Source organism: Somniosus microcephalus, chromosome 24 (assembly GCF_052327205.1).
Source record: "Somniosus microcephalus isolate GS21.2 chromosome 24, FLI_Smic_1.0, whole genome shotgun sequence".
NCBI classification, from domain to species: domain Eukaryota; kingdom Metazoa; phylum Chordata; class Chondrichthyes; order Squaliformes; family Somniosidae; genus Somniosus; species Somniosus microcephalus.
In genome coordinates, this window is record NC_141010.1 from 30869851 (window position 1) to 30890783 (window position 20933).

At 45.5% G+C, this 20933-nt stretch overlaps 1 protein-coding gene across 1 annotated transcript in view; it reads left to right on the forward strand.

Annotated features, from left to right (window-relative positions):
• etv4 (ETS variant transcription factor 4) overlaps nt 1-19761 on the forward strand; it is a 118252-nt gene extending 98491 nt beyond the window's left edge. Inside the window, exons 11-13 of the mRNA XM_085966386.1 lie at nt 1545-1714; nt 12155-12256; nt 13884-19761. Coding sequence (XP_085822512.1) covers nt 1545-1714; nt 12155-12256; nt 13884-14105 — 494 coding nt within the window. The 3' untranslated portion in view covers nt 14106-19761. The remainder of the gene's footprint in view (nt 1-1544; nt 1715-12154; nt 12257-13883) is intronic.
• Nucleotides 19762-20933: the final 1172 nt, after the last annotated feature.

Sequence of the window (20933 nt, forward strand, 5' to 3'; positions counted from 1 at the left end):
CATATTCAGTTGCCGCCGCCTCCTCCGTGGCGGCCGCTACTTACATCCGGAGCCCAGGGCCTTACTGCAGCCTTAGTGGGGCGCATAAAAGTGGAGGTGCGGCCGGCCGCTTTTTCGGCGGCCGCCTGCCCGCACCTCCCTCCCCGGCCTCCTCCACCACCCCCCCCCCCCGCGGCATTGCCGGCTGCTTTCCGCGAGCCCGGCACTTCTCCGTGGTGCCGGGCTCATTTGCCGGCACAATCCAGTGGCGATCTCCCCGTTGCAGGCACCTCCACCTTAAGAGAAGGAGGAGGCCTGCAGTACCGCAGCCTGCCGCATCGCATCGGGTGGCGCAGCGGCGCCTACAGCGCTGAAATTCAGTTTCAGCGCCCCAAGCGGGGGCGGGCACACCCTGGAATAGCGCCCGGTTCCGACTTGGGGCGCAAAAAACGAATATCTGACGGGCGCAACTGGCTCCGCGCTCAGCGCTAACTTTTGGGCGCAAACCAGCTGGCGGGCCCAAACTGAATTTCTAGGCCCTAGTCTTTGTCTTTAAATTCTGACCCCCCCATTCCCTCCCCTCCACCCCACCCCCCCAACAACCTCTGCAACCTCCTCAGTCATTCACCCATTCCCACACCTTTTGGTCCTCTGCCTCTATCGGTGTTTGAGCTTTCAATCACCTCAGCCACACTGACTGGAGCTTCCTCCCTAAACTGCTTCGCCTCGCGAGTTCTCTATCCTTCTGTAAAAACCTTCTCATCTCTCCTAATCCCTCTCCCATGGCTCAGCATTGGATCCTTTATTTCTCTGCGAGGTGCCTTGGCACATTTTAAATGTTAAAGGGCACTATATCAATTCAATAAGTTGTTGTTGTCTCCTACTCTAAATCATTCTTTGCTAGGACCTCAAAACTGTGGAACTGCTTACATCCTTCAGTGTTCCTTCTCTCCTATAATCTACAAGGTTTAAAAAACAACCAAGCTTAGTGTCACCTAATCACTATTACTTAATTTATCTCCTCCTGTCTCGTGTTCTTTTCAACCATAGTCTGTCCTGCTCTGTGGACCTTTGCCCTTCTCCTAGGTTTCTCAATATAAAAATGCATGGCCTAGCTCTCTACACAAAGGAAAAAACAACTATTAGTATGTTACTTGAGCTGTCACGTGACAGCTCACAATATAGTACAGGAAACTTTCGATTTACCGGCACCTAAATAATCGGAAATCTCGGTTAACCAGCAAAATTCAGGAGTAGGTTCAGGTAACTTTTATTACTTTTTTTACTCCATTTGTTGCTGTGCAAGGGTGTGGCTGCAGCTGTTGCTAAACTACAGAGACGCTTGCAACTTGTGGCCATTGTTCTGAAGCTGCAGGGTCTGTTGCTTTATACGGAGCTCTCAGCTCCGTATCTTTTACTATAGCGTTCGGTTATCCGGAATTTTTGATGAACCGGCACCACGTCGGTCCCGTCCGTGCCGGATAAAAAAAAGTTTCCTGTACTGTTAGTCTGTCTGGTGGTTTCACTGAGCAAGTTGGACTTAGTATTTTGTTTTTGTTTGACAGGTGATATCAAACAGGAAATCAATACATATCGCGAGGGTCCTTTATACCAGCGCCGGGGTTCTCTGCAGCTGTGGCAGTTCCTAGTTGCACTCCTGGATGATCCATCCAACTCTAACTTCATTGCTTGGACAGGTCGAGGCATGGAATTCAAACTTGTTGAACCAGAAGAGGTGAGAATATAGGTTGAAGATTTTTCTTCTTGTAAGACAAGTAATACATTTTCAGTGGCATTGCTCATAGATTAAGGCATGAAAGTCTGGAAGCTATCGGGAGGGAGCAGCTGAGGCAAACTGGGGATCAAGCAGCAGCATGAGACCAGGGTGTGCCTACTGCTGCAAAGGGAGGAATGGTATGGAATGAATGGCATGCGAGAGTTGAGGCCAAGACACAGATTGGGAGCTCTAGATAATGAGAAAATCGAGGGTGGTAGTGGGATGCCTGAGGAGGGAGAGGCAGGAAGTGTAGGTGGTCATGAGGTTGGCAGTGGGCTTCCAGGTGATCTTCAGATAAGTTAGGACTTGTCTCTTTCATGTGTTGGCTGGGCTATACATAGGAAACAAAACCTTGCCTTTAATGTAGAAGAGCCTCTAATAGTGCATTACAGAGCTGTAATGCTGAGGCAAAGAAGGAAATGTTAGGAGGGTTGACCAAAGCTTGGTCAAAGAAGTGAGTTTTAAAGAGGCTCAAAGGATGAGAGGGTGCTGGTGAGGCAGACTGATTTAGGAAGGGGTTTCCAGAGCATGGGGCCTAATGGCACAGCCATCAATGATGGGGCAAAGAGGTGAGGGGATGCACAAGAAGCTTGAGTTAGAGGAACCAAGGTCCGGGTTGGGGCGGGGTAGGGGCTGCAAAGCTGGAGGAGGTTAGAAACATAGAAGATAGGAGCAGGAGTAGGCCATTCAGCCCTTCGAGCCTGCTCCGCCATTCAACAAGATCATGGCTGATCATCCAAACCCTAGCACCCGGTCCCTACACCGACAGCCATCCCACCCAAGCCCTATCCCCGTAACCCCACATATTTAATCCCCCCCTAACACTAAGGGCCAATTTTTATCATGGCCAATCAACCTAACCCGCACATCTTTGGACTGTGGGAGGAAACCGGAGCACCCGGAGGAAACCCACGCAAACACGGGGAGAATGTGCAAACTCCACACAGACAGTCACCCGAGGCCAGATTTGAACCCGGGTCCCTGGTGCTGTGAGGCAACAGTGCTAACCACTATGCCACCGTGCTGGGGAGGGGCGAGGCCAGGGAGGGAATTAAACACAAGGATGAGATTTTTAAATTTGAGGCATAGTGGAACTGGGAGCCAATGTAGGTCAGCAAGGACAAGGGTAATGGATGAGCGGGACTCGGGGTGGGATAAGATACAGGCAGCAGAGTTTTGGATGAGCTGATGTTTGCAGAGGATGGGAAGTCGGCCAAGAGAATATTGGAATAGCCGAGTCTGGAGGTGACAAAGGCATGGATGAGGGTGTCAGCAGCAGATGGGCTGAGATGGGATGGATGCAGGTGATATTATGGAGGTGGGAGTAGGTGGTCTTTGTGAAGGTGAGAATCATGGGGTCAGAAGCTCAGCTTGGGGTTGAACCAGATGCTGGGATTGTGAACAGTCTGGTTCAGCTAGAGACAGTGGCCATGGAGGGGGAAATTGTTGGCAAGAGTTCGGAGTTTGTGGCAGGATTCAAAGACAATGGCATTGATCTTACCAATGTTTGACTAAAGGAATTTGAAGCTCATGAAGACTGGATACTAGACAAGCAGTCTGACAGCACAGAGGAATTGAAGGGGCTGAGAGAGGTGGTGGAGAGGTAAAGCTGGGTGTCATCAGCGTAGACGTGGAAGCTCAACCCATGTCTACAGCTGATGGCACCAAGGGGCAACGTGTAGATGAGGAGGGGGAGGAAGCCAAAAATGAATTGTTGGGGCACTCTAGAGGTGACGGTGCAAGCACCATTGCTGGAAATGTCCTTGCCATGATCAGATAAGTGAGAGTGGTTCCGTGTAACAGCAGTCCCACCGCATTGGACAACAGAAGAGAGGAGCTGGAGGAGGATGGTATGGTCAGCTTTGTCAAAGGCTGCAGAGTGCTCAAGAAGGACAAGGAAGGATGCACCATTCTCACAATCACTGAGGATGTCCTTTGTGACTTTGATTAGGACTTTGTTGCTGTGGGAAGGATGAAAACCTGATTGGAGAGATTCAAATGGAGTTGTGGGAGAAAACAGCACAGATTTGGGAGGTGACAACACATTCAAAGACTTTTCAGAGGGTTTATTATAGTTGGAAATGGGGCAGAAGTTTGCATGGATAAAATGCCCGTGAAAGAGAGTTCAATTTTTTATTCCTTTATCTGTTATTTTGGTTCAATATTTTTATTGTGAAAAACACAGTATAAACACTGAACCAATCAGAAAGCTCCAACATGAGCTTGAACCAATCAGAGAGCACATGTATGAGACATCAGATGGACAGACACAACGGACAACATTTTAAACTATTCAAATATATTTTAACAAATCTCCTGTGGCTTTGCTTATGGCGAGTCATTATTTTATCCCATGTGATATAGAATTTTATCACAGTGATTTAAGTGAAATTGTGTTTTTATTAAAGTAATGTGGGAGTGTTAGTGATGTCTTGAGTTCTATCATGTGTCTATTTGTGTAGAAACTGTAAATCACTGGCCTTGATCACCATTAAAGGTTTGTTTAACTATACAGTCAATCGTATCGCCTATATCTGGTTTATAGGATCAACATATGGCAGGCGTGGGAAGTTGGATCTGTACGGTTTAGTTGGGTAGTCCTGGAGTTTGTGACTGAGGGTTATGGGTATGGTAGCATTGGAAAGGGTTTATGGGTCTGGGAGAATGGCGAGGAGCATTGGAAGGGGCAGTTGTGATGTATGAGAGCACTAGGAAAGGGATACCAGGGCCTGATAGGAGTGGAAGGGTTGTCTGGATATGGCACCAGGGAGAGCCTTTGAGCGTAGGAGAAGTGTGAAGGGGCGTCTCAGGGTGTTGGAGAGGCTACTGGGTATGGTAGTAGTGGGAGAGTGATCTTGGGATGTGTCAGTACTGAAATGGCAGGGGAGGGGGTTTGCAGAGTTCTGCTGCCTAAAGTACGATGATAGGATTTCTTTCACGGGTAGGTCATCATTGGAGGGAAAGCATGAGTGCTCAGCAGGGAGTGGAAGCAGCGAGAGTCAGTAGGAGGGAGCCTGGGATTGGGAAAGTCATGGGTGTTTGAGTGGGGGGGGGGGGTGTTGCTTTTAAGTATTTCCCCAGCATGACCTGGGAGAACCTATATTATTCAAAACACAACCCGAGGTGGAAATCTTTAAACCACTCCCCTCTCCCCCTCCAATACTGCCTCTCCACCACCACACCCCTCCCTTTCTTTGACCAGAACCCTCCCTGCCCGGACTGGGCCCGCAGCCTCAAACTTGAAGGTCTGAGCCGTTCACCTGCAATCCCTATAAAGCTACATTGCTGGCTATTGCCAGGAACCAGCTTAAAATAGTTCAAGTGTGCTTTTGGTGCTTTTAAAAGCATTGAAAACACATTCGAAGAATTTTAAGGTGAATTCCAGCAATTACTGAGAATGCCCCTTTTGGTATCAGGGTGGGATCCTCGGCGCTTGAGGTTGGGGTCTGATCGTGTTTACAGCCGGGGAGCAGTAGTGATAGGAAAGAGCAGCAACTGTGAGAGAGTTTAAGCATGACAGGAATACGTGGTGGAGAGACATGATGGAAAAACTGATGGAAATAGGTGCAGCAGGCACTGTTACAGGAGGTAAGTGTGACACTTACAGGAAATATGCACATTGGCAAAACTTTTAAATAAAACAGATATAGATTGAAAAGAAAATACACATTTGAAAGAAATAATAAAGAAACGATTAGACAAGGCCTGACAGAGCTCACTTGCACACTGCCTGTCAATGTATCACTGTACATTAGGGACCTGGAACAGCCATAATATATCATCTATGTTGATAACATTACGGTGAGCAGTTAGATCATTCCAAATAAAAAATTCCAAAAGCCAGTCTGTGGTGAATAATGTTGGGCTTTCCTATAACTTCCAGCAACTAATTATAGAGTAGCTTAGTTAAGGAAACGTGCCTGTTGAAAGAAAGACTTGCATTTATATAGCGCCTTTCACGACCACCGGACGTCCCAAAGCACTTTACAGCCAATGAAGTACTTTTTGAAGTGTAGTCACTGTTGTAATGTGGGAAACACGGCAGCTAATTTGAGCACAGCCAGGTCCCAAAAACAGCAATGTGATAATGACCAGATAATCTGTCTTAGTGATGTTGATTGAGGGATAAATATTGGCCAGGACACCAAGGATAACTCCCCTGCTCGTCTTCAAAATAGTGCCGTGGGATCTTTTACGTCCGCCTGAGAGTGCAGACAGAGCCTCGGTTTAACATCTCACCTGAAAGACGGCACCTCCGACAGTGCAGCACTCCCTCAGCACTGCACTGGAGTGTCAGGCTAGATTTTTGTGCTCAAGTCCCTGGAGTGGGACTTGGAGTGGGACTTGAACCCACGGCCTTCTGACTCAGTGGAAAGAGTGCTACCCACTGAGCCACAGCAAAGGGAGGTGCAATCACAAGACAGATACAGTTGAGGAAGGCCATTCGGCTTATCCTTGCTTATCCATCTGGAAAGAGCCTAATAGTGTTCTCCCCCACCTGCACAGCAGCCAACTGGTTCTTAAATTACTCCAGAGTTTTTAACCTCCTCTAACCTACGCAGAATCTGTTTCAGGTGTAGATCTCTGTAGGTGAGAGAGATATCTCTATCTATCACTCACTCTCTCAAAAAAAAATCTAGTTTGAATTTCAAACTATTTAACTTTCAAGAATGATTAAAAGCAAGCGTTTTTAAAAGTTTACCATTGATTTTTGCTCTGTTATGATGTCACCCCTGTAAGAGCCAAAACAGACTCGAGGACGGAGCCATTATAACCAGCTTAGCACTGGAAAATGAATCAATTACAACGAAAATCACACCGTCAGCCAAAATAGCAACTGAGATAATGTGACAATGTCAAATATCTCACATATATCATTGGCCTGAATCTCAAATAGTTGAGCACAATCCTGATTATATAGGAAGGATGCCTAAACTGAATTTTAAACTATAGTTTAACGAGAAGTGGTACAAAATTCAGCTTTTATGTGAATAGACTTTCTGGGGTTCAATTCTAAATCGTAGATTACACTGCAATGATCTTGCATTCATAGACACCCTGTTACCCTGCATTTTGAGGCAGCTCCAAAATCAACTGAAATCTGGTTGCAGCTGCTTTGTATAAACAATTGGAGGCAAACTTTACAAAATGGCACCTGCTAGGAGTGCATCCTGGGAATTTGGCCACACACTCCCCAGATTTTCCATCCATTATGCCCAAATTCACAATTTGCACTCCTAGTGGCTGAGGGTCCCACTGGGAGTGCAGTTTTCTAAAACAAATTCTTCCATTTCCATTGTCAACTGGGAAACTAGTATGGAGACAATTGATTCTTGGAAGGACAGCAAAGAAAATAAAGTTAGCTTCTGTTTAATTTAGGGCGAAAGGGCGGGGCGGGGTGGGCAGAAATCTTCTCAGGTTGTCCACCTTGTAGATCCACCTTGTTAGCGTGAACCTTTGATTACGTGTTGCCATTAGCCACACATTCGCTCACCTCTGCAGCTGGGCTGCTTAGTGTCGGGGGAGGTTTATTGATTGATTCTGTGACATATCCCATCGGCCAGAGCTGCAGGTGGGTGCACTGGGGGAAATCTGTGAACCAGCTCAGTTGGTGGATCCACTGTTGCAGCTCCATTTGATTTTGCTGGTAGGTGCAACAGAGCTGAGTGCTGCTCATGGAGCCCTGAGCCAAGTGGCTGGGGCGAGGCAGCGTAGTCAGTCATAGCAGCAATCAGCAGTGCAATTTGGAGTCTTGATTTTCTGCCAATTTCCATTAAGAACTGACAATGCGGCTGATTTTGCCACCTTGGGATTTGAGTGCAACAGTGCCGATTTTCCCAACAGCGCTGTTTAATGCACAGATGGTCTGATTAAAACAGGATAATTGAAAGGTGCTCTTGCGAAGTTTCATTATAGAGGGTACACTTGCCAAGACTGCAACTTGATTAGCTAGCTTTCTACTTGATTTATAATACCCATTATAATGTAATATTTCAAATAAATTTCTTCAGGACAAGGAGAGAACACTGAAAGATAACTGAAACGGTTATTAATGAATGTAAATTTGAGTTATAGAGCAGGAACTTTCAGACCATGAAATAAAATACACAGTTAAATTCTGATAAATGATTCCATTTAAGTAGTTTGTCAAGAAATGTTCTGCTCAGATCAGGATTGCCTATGAAAACTAAGCACATATGGATACCTCTGCCCATTAATTAGTCACAGTCCACCTAAACCTGCGTGCTGAGTTTTCTGTCCTCCTCTCCTGACTATTGTTCACTGTTCGGGGTATAGTTCCACAGATGCTCACACCCCTCTGGTACCTCATCCATGTGGCCATTTACAGCCTAAACGATGAGTGTCAGCTTGATTTTCTGTTTCTGGATTGTGAATGCTCTGCAATTCCTTGTGCTGATTATTTGGCTCCTCCCAGTAAGTTCCACTCAAGAAAACAACATTTTTCTATCCTGCAGTAGCTCACTGAGTTTGCGACACTTGCTAGGAACCAGTTAATGGAAGCGTGGGGGGGAGGGGAGGAATTGGTTACGGATCTCAGTCCCACTATCTATCCAGTGATCTCTGCTGGCAAACACAGGTGTGCGGGAATCAGCCAAGGATAGGTTTGAGCTCAGCTGCGATGCCTAAAGGTTGAACAGCCTGCGACACTTACTCAAAGAATGGCCACTCGATGATGACTGGTATCAATGGAACTGCGTCAAGCACGATAGCCCTTTACAGTCCCTAGTTTTTCTCCCATTTTCATCTCACCAGGCCACTTACCCCCTATGCATATAGCTGGTAGATTCTCCCAAGGCCTCTGTTTGTATCGAGGTGGCTGCTGAAAAGCAAAAGAAAAGGCTGAGTGATGATGTTCCCTCTGAATTTTTCCCCTGCTTTCCGGTGGGGAAAGTATCCGGTCTCCACTCTGTCACACCAGCCCAGTTGAGTGCAATAACTCAGCAGAGTGGAGGCTATACCTGCACCACACTGCTCTGTAACATTGGCATCACTGTGGTGCCTGTCATTTAGCACATTAGTTAGCGCCTGACCACTTATGATTTACGGGCTCTCTCTCCTCCTGTGCTAAGATTTCTCCCTTCCTCTCCCTCCCAAAGACGCTGGCTCTTGCTGGCATCGCACCAAAATGGCCACTGTGTGAACCTAGACTGTGTGCATTGGCAGGCTATTCAACTGCGGGCGTGCATCACAGCCTTGACTCATTGGGGGAAAAATCGGGTCATGCCCGCTTTGGGGCGCTAACTGCGCCGGGGCGCTACTTTCAGCGCCCTGAAAAAATTAGCTCCCCCGCGGCCGAAATTTACCGAAATCATAACGTTCACATTATAAGATCAGTGACATGCCCATTAGTGTCCATGTGTAATTGATGGCTACTGGAAGCACCCCACCTCCCTCTTGGGGCGCTACGTGCCGCAGCGCCATGCTCTGCGGCACGTCGCGCCGCGGTACTGCAGGCCTTCCTCCCCTTATTAAACGGGAGGGGCCTTGCGCAGCGTGACCCGGGGCCCCGCTGGGCCACCAGGGATCGGAGTGCTGGCAAAAAAGCCCGGCCCTCAAGAGAAGTGCCGGGCTCACGGAGTGCAGCTGGCACTCTGCGGGGGGACTGATCAGGAGGCCGGGGACGGCAGAGAGGGCAGGTGCTGGCAGGCGGGCAGCAACAAAAATGGCCGCCCGGCACCTCCGCTTTAATTTGCGCCGCCCCGGCCGCAGGTAGGTCCCCCTGACCCTGTCAGACATAGTGTCCGACAGTAAGTCAGGGGGGGCGCTACCAAAGATCGCAGCCGGGGCCCGAGCGGGGTGCTGCGCACGGTGATGATGTCATCACCGGCGGCACAGTGCCGCAGGGAGCTAACGGTTACCGCTGCCGCTAGCCTCCTGCTGAATTTCGCGGCCCAGGCGCTAGTTGCTTTGCACCCCATTAGTGCCCACTTAGACAGAATGGCCTAAAAAGCAACCGAATTTTTAGGCCATTCTGTCTACACACATGCGCTTTCTGGCAGTAGTCACTGGATAGCAACGAGAAGTGGGAATTCTCAAGGAATTTATTTTCTCCCTAGCCCAAGGCTTCAGAACTGAGATGAACTATCTTCGCACAGATATGCGATTGGACCCGGGTCCTTCCTGACCTCTTTGGCTCAGTTCCGCACCTACGCACTCAGCCAGTAGGGGAGCTACCACAAGCTGTTAACATTGCAAGGTCTGCCTTTACTCTTATGCCCTGGGGCCCACACATAACCCATGATGAGCTATTGCTTTCCTCTAGGCCATGCATCATCTTTATTTGCTGACATGGAAATGGCATCATTCTCTACCCAGGGCCAGGTGCTGACAGTTGAAAAATCATAACATTCACATCAAAGCAATAGACTGATAAGATCAGTGACATGTCCATTAGTGTCCATGTGTAATTGATGGTTCCATTTAACAACGTTAATCTCCCTTGGTGCTCAAAGCTTACAGAAAATATAATACATTCGGGGGCATATTGTTAAACTAATACTTGATAGTATATTGGTTAATGTACTAAAATGGTTTAACCCTTGGAACATCTAAATATGTACTGTCCTTTTAGGGGGACAGTAGTAGCTAATTTACTTTTATTTAATCCTGCGCACAGGTAGAGGTGAATGGTGATGCTGATCTCTGCTTCTCTAACACTACTTACCAAAGATTGTTACAAACCACCCCAGTGTGCATCTGTAATGTAACCAACTCTGTTACAATGTGTTCATTGTCATTGTAGCTGTAGGAAATATTAATGGCCCAGTGGTCAATAGCAAAGACCACCCACTGTCCAGGGTCACACCTGAAGAATGGCCCCTTGGGTGAGGTATTGGATGGCTGTGGGCACCCATCAAACTGTACCCCAGGTGGTGCCTTCAAGAGAGGATGGAAGCAAGGAATAAAATTTGAAGGAAAAAAATATTCTTGAAGTCAGCAAGCCAGTTCTTTGCATACAGTGAGCACTAACTGGTGCCGTCACCTGACTTGCCATTTCTCTGACGTAGCATTGAATTGCTGTTTCTGCTCCTAACCACTGAACGATTAGCCTGCCATCTCGTCCATTGTAAATTTTTCCCATGTCAATATTCTCCCTTGCTCTCAACTCCTCGTGGGGTTCTGGTTCCACAGGTGTCGACTGCTGTCCAGTACCTTACCCAAGTGACCACTCTTCATTGGTGAGCCTTGATAGTGAGTGTCGGCATACTATTCTACAGCCAAACCCACACTTCCAGCAAGTGCCACTGGATAGCAATAAGGAGTCAACTGATTTGCTTTTCTCTCTTCTCGAACCCAGCAGCGCTGACGCCAATCTACTGTCCCGAACAGATCAGCTAACAGCTGCAGCCACTTTGCATTACTTTCTTATGAAACCTCTGTTAACCTGCCCTGCCATGTTAATGTTGAATGTGACGCTTTCGACGATTTGTCCTCTCACCAACTGTCTTATTGCCCAAGATTCACATTCATAACTTGTTGTTGGCCACCCATGCTTTTAATAGCCATGGTTTTAGCAGTTTGTTGGGTCTTTGATCTCCAGATCATATCTAACTGTATTGATTGCTGCACAGACCTATATTACAACAGTGACTACACTTCAAAAAAGTACTTCATTAGCTGTAAAGCACTTTGGGGCGTCCAGTGGTCATGAAAGGCACTATATAAATGCAAGTCTTTCTTTCAGATACTGTTACATTAACGATATTCATCTGTGGGATATGGAAAATATTCTCAAAGTGATTTGGCCTCATGAACCCATGCTCATGTGGGTCGGTTATGTAGGCCACACCACAAGCAGATATTTTCCCTATGTGGCAGTTGTGTAATATTCTACTTATGCCATGAAAGTGAGGGCAACACTTATTATCTGAAGTTTTTAGGTGGGTACCCAGCTCAGTAGAGTACCAAGTGTATATACATTTTTTTGTTAAACTGCAAATGTTGAAAACCTGAAAGGAAACAAAAAGTGCTGGAACTACACAGCAGGTACCTCAACAGCTGTAAAGAAAAAAGGTAGGTTAACATTTTGAGTTGGACTCTTCATCAGAACAAATGTTCTGAGAACAGGGCTACATCCAAGATGCTAACCTACCATGTGAATGTAGACAGATGCTTTAGTTCCTATAGCCTATTGCTAGGCCCCAGGTGGCCTGCTTTGTTATCCTGTTTAATGGCAGCACTTTAGTGTTGCTGAGGGGGAGGTGATTGAACCGACACAAACTTCTGAGTTCACAAAATTGGACTGCAGAGAAGAGCTCATCGTCTACATAACAATAGGACAGCTCCGTTACTACCCGCCCATAATTTGATAGAGAAAACCAGGATCATTCATTCTTTGTGCACACGTTGTACCAATCATCTTCTTTTATTTTACAGGTGGCAAGACTTTGGGGAATGCAAAAGAACAGACCAGCCATGAACTATGATAAACTTAGCCGTTCCCTTCGCTACTATTATGAGAAGGGCATCATGCAAAAGGTTAGTTTAATACAATTATTAAAGTGAGCATCTTTATGATGAAATTCCTTGCTTATCATGGCTAGTGTCTGCATCAAGAATGTCAAGTCTGTCATTTTTCTTCTTTATTAGTTAAATGTTTAAGACCCACTATATTGCCCTAAAAATAAAATTTAATAGCATAAAATATTCAGAAAAAAATGTTTATCTATAAATTTAGCCCCAATAATTCTTCCCCTCCCTCCCACCCCTTCCACAACTAGCATGACAGGTCTCTAAAGCTCCCGGTCCCTGCCCAGCCAGCTAACCCTCAACCCTCTCCTGACACCAATCTCCATCTCGGACTGCAACGCATTCTGTTGCGTATCACCAAACAAGACTACAACTCCCAGGAGCCAGATCACGGACAGGCTCCAATGCATACCCAAAGGAGAGCACTAGCTTTGCAGCCCAGTGAGTCATGGCTTTCAGTTTAATCTCCAATATTTGAATCTCCCATACCATAATTGAAGTTCAGCATGGCACAGCTGGGACTCTATGTAGGGGTGCAGCAGGGTTGCAGAGTGATCCATCTTGTCGGGATGGGGTGGAGTTGGGGTAGAGTAAAAGGACAGGGAATGTGGTCAGGATAAATACCTCCGGGAGAAAGCTATAGCTTTAGTTGTGATCTTAAGAAAGCAAGCATGTTCATACTCCCCTTCCCCCTCCCTGGAACTCCACAGAGTTAGAGGTGTTTGTATTATGGGACCAGGATGCTTAGTGTCCTTACATAGCTAAACTGGACGTTCCCTTGCAGTTTTTAACATGTCCTTTTGGAGTTCTTAGTCAATCAGTTCACCTAACAGTTGCCTGACTGAGTCCAGGAGAGAAATTGGCAGGAATAGGCAATAGTGAGAAGTCAGATGCGAAAAACAATGGAAGAAATAAAAGAAAAACTGTAAACGGTTTGTAGAGAATTGGTAATATGATGGAAAGTCTTTATTTTCTGTACTTACCATGGACTCCCATCTACTGGCCGTTGGATTGAGACTGCTTCCTAATTGTAGCACTAATTAGTTTTTTTGATGGGGAAAGGAAAGGGTAAAAAAAGCTTTCCACCCAATTCTCCGGCACAGGAACTGAGTTCAAGTGCCAAAATGTTGCAACCTATTGTGGAGGTCCTTTCCACTCTAGACTTGCTTTAAACATTGAGTGGCATTCCATTAAGTAAGTGCACTACCTGGTGTGGAAATGAGCCAGGTTAGATCCTTGTTCTGTGCTGTTATCTGATCTCATCTGAGCCATTACAATTGGCCTTGGCATTTCTGCACTGGAGAGGGGTGAAATTAGCCAGAGTTTCACTCCTGTTCACTACCCAGTGAGGCACCTGGAAAGTGCATGTTTGTGTGGAAATTGACTGAGGCTTTCTGTGATGCACTCCATGTCAAACCTCATGCCTAAACTCATACATGAAAAATGGCTGCTGGCAATCATGCAAGATTGATTTCATTATAAACCATCAAGGCAGGAGGGGAGGAAACTTGCAAACAAAACATTAATTAAAACAGAGCATCTTTGAAGCCAGCATCAAGCTCTGAAATTGCTGCTGTCCTTGTATAGAACAGATAAGTGTCCTCCAGTGTACTCCAATGGCCTTTGCTGTTTGCAGGTGGCTGGCGAGCGATACGTGTACAAGTTCGTCTGTGAACCTGAAGCGCTCTTCTCTTTGGCATTCCCCGACAATCAGCGGCCACTGCTGAAGTCTGAATTCGATCGACATGTGAACGAAGAAGACACTGTACCCCTGTCTCACCTGGATGAGAACACCACCTACATGCCAGACACTGGCTGCATCAATTCACAGCGCTACAACAAAGGATACATGTATTGATCAACAACAAGGAGAATATTTGGTTTTTAATCTCTCTAATTGCACTGCAATAACTATTAGAAACTGGTAGTAATTATAAGTTAGAATCTGTTGCTTCGGACATGCATATATCAAATAACTGGGGATATAAAGTCATAGCGTATATGATTTTAGAACATTGGTTGGCTTGTCTGTTTCTTTCTTACATAAATCTCACCTCACTACATAGACACATTGTGCAAGCTACTCTTGTTGGTTGAGACAAAGCTGTTTTTTTTTAGCTCTCTCATTTGTCCCTAACAAGCAGCAAGTCGAGCAAGGCACTAGCCCATTAAATATTCTTGTTTGTTCTTTTCAATATGTTTTGTAAAAAACTGTTATTTTGTGCTTTTTTGTTGAGCTTCATGACGTAAGTTTCCTCATGAAATCCGTCGGAACATTTTAGGAAATATACCCGACATTCAGGTGCACAGATATTCCTTATTTTCTCCCTTCGATCTGATTGTTTTCCCGCTCTATAGTGGGAGCATCTTTACTTTATTGCCACTTTGACTTTTTAAGATTCTTCTTTAATCAACATTAATTGGAGCCATTTGGAGGGTTGGTTTTCGATTTGGGGGCCTCCTGTTATTTTCGCAGCGGCAGTTCTCCTGCTGCAGACAGAATGTGTGGCAGACAAAGGCTGACACTTGGCTGGAAAATTGGCTGGTAAACAAATGTTGCACTCACCAAAAATCTGAAATCTGGACTCACACCAGAAGAAACGGGTTTTAGAGAGGAATACTTTACTCCCTATATTTTCAAAGGGGAGGGCCAATCTGCTTTGGAGATGCAGTCTGATCCTCATAACGCAAAGTGGTTTTGCGCTTAAAAAAAAAGTATTATCTAATAATTTGAATGTGAATAACAACAAAGTAGAAATTCAGTGCTTAAAAAGAATGAATTATCAAATAATCTGAATTAAGCAACTTTGAATCAAGAGGAGTAGACTGTAATGTTAGAGAAGTCTGGAAAAATCGGAAGGGGGAAGCAAAACTCAACATTTACTTGAAAAGCAGGGGCGTTGCTTTGCTGCATAGCTACAGTGAGCAGAAAAGCAGCTTACGGTCACCAAGCGGAGATTTTCTATTCTGGACTAACTCAACAGTGTAAGTACGGTAGAAATTCCACATAACACTCCATGCATGAAATTTGAATGCGCTAAATCACTTCCTATCAGATAGAATTCCAGGTCCAGACATAATCCTGAATGGAGCACTCAGTCCATTTTCTCAATGATCAAGCTGACTGGCCGTCTGTTTGGTTCACTTCATGTAAAAAGGTCCAATCTTTGACACGTGGACACCTTTTTAAACTGGAGGTTTTTTTTTTAATTGGGATGATCCTGTTTCAGGATCAAACGGATTGTAGTATAAATATCGGGCCTTTGTAATTATTCTGTACAATGTACAGAAAATCTGGGGAGAGTACCTTTAGTTCGCCTTAGAAATCTGTTCTATGGGTTGTGGCCTTGTCAGTTATTATTAGTGATTACCTTGTAGCTGTACAGTTAGATATTTTACAGTTACACACATTAAGCATAGAATAATGATGAGCGGCAGATTATTGAAAACTAGATTACAGGTCCACTGGCTAGGGACAAACATGGGACTGAGCTCTTCCTAGAATGGTTACAGCACGGAAGGAGGCCATTCAGCCCGTCGAGCCCGTGCCAGCTCAAATTTCAGGGATTTGATGAAATCCAGCCAGACGTAAACCCTGATATCGGTATTCGGACTATACTTTTTTTTAATGCATTATGTATCTAGTTCCTAGTGAGCACAGGCCCACAACATAAAACTGGCACAAAACTTGGCACTAATGAACAATGTCCAAGAGCCAACTGGATGGCTGGTTTGGGAAATGGAAACAATTTAACATTTTCTGAGATTGGGGTTGGGCCCTGACATGAATCAGTCATTCATGAAAGAAAGACTTATGAAATGATGACAGGTGGTGCTGTCCAGGGGGAGTATAAATTCTCGGGCACGGGCCCAGCTTGCGCAGGACATTCTTAACAGGAACTAGTGAAGGACACAACTAGACCTCCATGTTGTGAAACAGTTGATTAAAGCTTTGTTTAACGCTTAGACCAAGTGTCTAGTAGTTTTCTTACGTCAGGCCCCATTGTTGGAGCAGAATGGAGGGAGTTTCACTCAGTCTGCAGCGACCTGGGAGAGCTTGATGCTGGCACTGGGTGTCCGAAGCACACAGTATTGCATTCCCCTCACACCCCTTACCTTGATCAGCACAACATCCATCGCGTTCCTGGCTGCATTGGATGCATTCATTCCCATTTGTTATCTTGTGCTTTCCATTTTGCCCACATAGCCAGCTCAGGTTGAGCTTTAGTTCGGCTGAACCCAAATCCGTTTCCTCGCCCCTCCGTGCCTGCAGGTTATGACGTCCCGGGGTGGTGGGGTAGTGTTGCTCAATGATGTGTCGCTCACATTATTTATGTCACACTCTCTGTACCATTGCTAAATAGTTCCAGCATGTGCCCGATGGGAGAAATAACCTACTTGTGAAATTGACAAGTACAGCATAAAAATGGGATAATACACAGCTGACAGTGAGGCAACAGGTTGTAAATAAGTTGAGGAGCAAAAACACGAGGAGCAAAGCCGCAGCTTTAGTTTAGAGTCTCTACTGGATAGAAGGTTTTGTTTAAAACTCTTACTTACTCTCACGTAATGGGTGCACTAAGCAGCGTAGAGGTGGTGTAATATCGGTGAAGAGGTGATCAAGCTGAGTGCACTGGTAGCTATAGGACTGAGGAATGGTTAAAGCTACCTTTTGTGTTGAGCAATGGATATCGCAATATATAAATTATTCATTCATGATGTATTTTAGATTGACTACTTCAAACATAGCAATGTACTAATCACTTCTGGTGTGTTCCACAGTGACCACATTAGTTGCAAGCTGGCCAATTGTTGCTTTTGTCCTATTTCCGCGAGACTGAAGGAAAAGGGACTAGTGTGGTCAGAGGCTTTTAAGGATAGTCATACGCCGTAACTTTTGCTAGTATTTGTAGGGATGAGAGCTCTGCGAAGGGAGCATGATATTTACAATGCACGGTTAAAGAATCCAGCTCCCCAAGGTACATTGCCACTGTAGGCAAGTTCTAAGCATGTTGCACCTGAATTCTGCAAGTCTGGGACAATCAATAGTTTTAAGATCGCCATTAAAAATATATATAAATTAGTGTGTGAACCAATTTTCCTTTATTTTGAGGTCAAGGCCGAGGCTGCTTACTTTGATATACCTGGCATCCTGTAGCCAGCAAGGTGAGCAAGTAGGTTGCATGCTGCCACTGTGAATGCAATGTCATTGTATTCTATGCAATGGGTTTTATTTTACATTAAATCTTATCATGTAATCTTAGCTGAAGTACCCTTCTGTTGGAAGATGATCTCAGCCAGTTTATCCTGGCCATGCCAGCTGAAGGTTGATGCCAAGGAGTGGATGTACAAAATGAAATGGAGAAACAAAAGGAGAACCGAGTTTTAAAAATATTGTCACGGCTTTCTAGATTTCGTTTTTTTTCCTCTGCCACTGAAAGCATTGACTGCTGGGGTACGATTTGATGGATACTGGGCACCCACTGTGGCAGTTCTTCATGAGTGAGCCGAGGCAGTGGGTGTGGGCAGGCCACTTAATGCGGGAAAATCACACCCAAGAGTGATCAGATCCACACATACACACAAGGCTCACTGATAGCATCCAGGAGCAGTAACCCTAGCCCTAGCTAACATCAGTTAACTCAGCACTAACTGAGAATCAAATCTGGCACCTTGTGGTCGCTATGGTTCAGTTACGTACTGCCTTTGCCAACTCAGGCATTGGGAGAGCCACCTCTTAGGTTTTTTTTTTAAAGGACAGCTAGATAAATGACAGTACAGTGTTTTAATGTTAAGCAAACCACAGGGTAGCCTTGGACTGTAATACCCACAGTGAGTGTGCAGACCTACTGTATGATGTGGTTTGTTTTTCAATAACTAACTGCTCAAAGGGTCTTTATGCAGCATGTAGTGGATGCTTTATATAGAATCTGACGGCAGATTCAACAGGGGCTTGTGAGAGAAATAAACCAGCAGAAACCAAGGCAGTGTTGGGACGCAAAACCAAGTTACCGCCATCTGTCTGACTGCTGAACATTCACTCACTGCTTAGGTCAGATGTTGTGGCTCTTGCCCTGGGAACAAAGTTGCCGTTTGTAAAATCCAGCTGAACAGTTGGGTCACAGGCATCTGAAAAGTGGGTAAATGGCCTCTCAGGCATCTCAGCCTCTTCCCCCTCACCACACCCTCTCCCTTTCCCAATGCCAACCTGGCTACATTTATTGCTGAATTAATGTTCAGAAAGCCACCCCGACGGTTCAGGAGGTTTATCGAATAAGTAGCCGAGCCATACAGAGCAGGTTTTATCCCCCTAATTGTGCTGGGTTAGCTAATAGAGTGCTCGTGACAAACCACAGTTAGCTTCTCCCCTCCAGGGTTGGGGAGAGGGGGGAGCGGGAAAAATAGAATGGGCCAGAGTCTCCCACATCCAATTGTTATCCAGTGACTCTTGCTGGAAGTATACATGTAGGTATTGTATGAGGACAAGGTTATGCTCCGCCGTCTTACCTCGACAGTTGAACAGCTTGCTGCAACTCTCGGTCAAAGCTCACACATGAATAAGGACAATCAGCACCTGTGGAACAGTGGTCTCAGAAAGCAATCAATACCTTCAGGAAGGGATGAGAGGAAATTGGCAAGAAAATGTTTTTCTCCCCCACAGTTTTATTTGAAGCAAGAACCATTTCCTAGACATTAATGAAGGATAATGGCAGGAATATCACAGCAATCAGTCACCACGTAGGATTGTACATATTGCCGACGTCAATCTCAATGGTCACAGTTTGTGCAGATGTTATGAGAAACGGGGCATTTTAAAACAAATAGAAAGTGCCTTTTGAAGGGAATGCTTGGTGCTGGGGGGTGGGGGGAGGGTTAGAGCTAACCTTTGACCATTGGCGCCTAAAACTCTCCTTTTATTCATGGCCCCTGGATACAAATGGATCCCATAATGATGGGTTGAAAGTGTCTCTTCTCTGCTTGCTTCGTACACAAAATGAGGCTCGGTCTTTTACCCAAGCAGCAGGCTTCACAGGTTGGCACTTTCACTCACAGGAACCATGACAAATATGGCGGGGAAGCAGTCGGTAGTTGTTCTGAAGATGAAGCTCAGATGAATCTAGTGGGAGCTCTGAACCACATCTACCTGTGCTGTACCTGAATCTGGGAGTGCTTGGTGCTGACAATTGAGCACGAAGAGAACAGTGACTATCCCCCCAGCACAGGCATCCCCCGACGGAATAAATTAATCTGAAAGGTCTGTTATGCAGATTTAAATTGACGCATTTTAATGGATAGTGTGAGCCTCAGATATACTGTACCGTTGTTATTTCATTTACTGAGTAGCTTGACAAGATAAAATGATCATGCAAATGTAAATAATGTAATCTCATTTTTTTCAAGGATTTTTGCATAAAATAGTTGAACGATGAATTGACTAAGACTACCAATGTTGTAGTTGCCATTCATTTGTAAATGAATATTAATCAATAAATCGAAATTATTATACACACTCAGTCATGGCCAGATCTGCTAGTTTTTAAATGGAGTTCTACAACCATCTCACTTTTCCTCTAATTCAAAACACTGAGATTTATCAATCGGCTATTTTGGGGGAGAAAGGGGGACTTGGATTTATATTGTTGTTCATTACATCTCACATACAATGAATTCATTTGAAATGTAGAGACTTTATTTATTCGTTCATGGGATGTGGGCAAGGCCAGCATTTATTGCCCATCCCTAATTGTCCTTGAGAAGGTGGTGGTGAGCCGCCTTCTCAAACCACTGCAGTCCATGATGCATCTTTGTTGCGGTTTAGGTTTGGTACAACTGAGTGACTTGTTAGGCCATTTCAGAGGGCAGTTAAGAGTCAACCACATTGCTGTGGGTCTGGAGTCACATATAGGCCAGACCGGGTAAGGACTGCAGATTTCCTTCCCTAAAGTGTTTTTACAACACATCAAGTAGTTTCATGGTCATTATTACTGACACTAGCTTTTATTCCAAATTTATTAATTAACCAAATTTAAAAGATCCAGCTGTTGTGGTGGGATTTGGGGGCTAGATTTTCGGGCAGCCGTCAGGTGGGGTTTCAGGCATGTGGGGGGGGGGAAATCCCGACTTTGGGGGTCCCGACACCATCCCGCCCAAAACCCCGCCCCACGTAAGTTTCAGGGGCGGCGGGTACCTGCCCCGCACTGGGACCCGCCGAAACCAGGCGGGAAGGGATTAGTGCCAATTAACTGCCTGTTAACAGGTAGTTTTTAGCCTAATCTCCATTTTGAGGGGTTTCATGTGGGTTTCCCGACGGCTCCAAACCACGCCAGGTTAGAGCAGGCGGGCCGTCGGTTTGAATGAGTTGGAGGGGTCGCGATGTCGGCGCTCAGGTGAGTGATAGGTGCATGAGTGTAAAGGTAAGCGTGTTTGGTGTGTCTAAAGCGTGTAAAGAGCTTTTACTTACCTTTACTTACCTTACAGCCTTTCTTCCTGCAGCCGTCGGGAGCGCATCACTCAGCCGGAACTGAAAGCTGAGCGGCTGCGATCTGTCAATAGTGACAGCCTGCAGCTTTTAGTGCTGCTGAGATTTCTAAATGAGTCTGCGTAGAAGGACTCATCTTAGAAGTCAGACTGTCAGTGTTTGACAGCTTCAAACAGCTGTGAAACGCTGATATTTCATCTGTCAGAA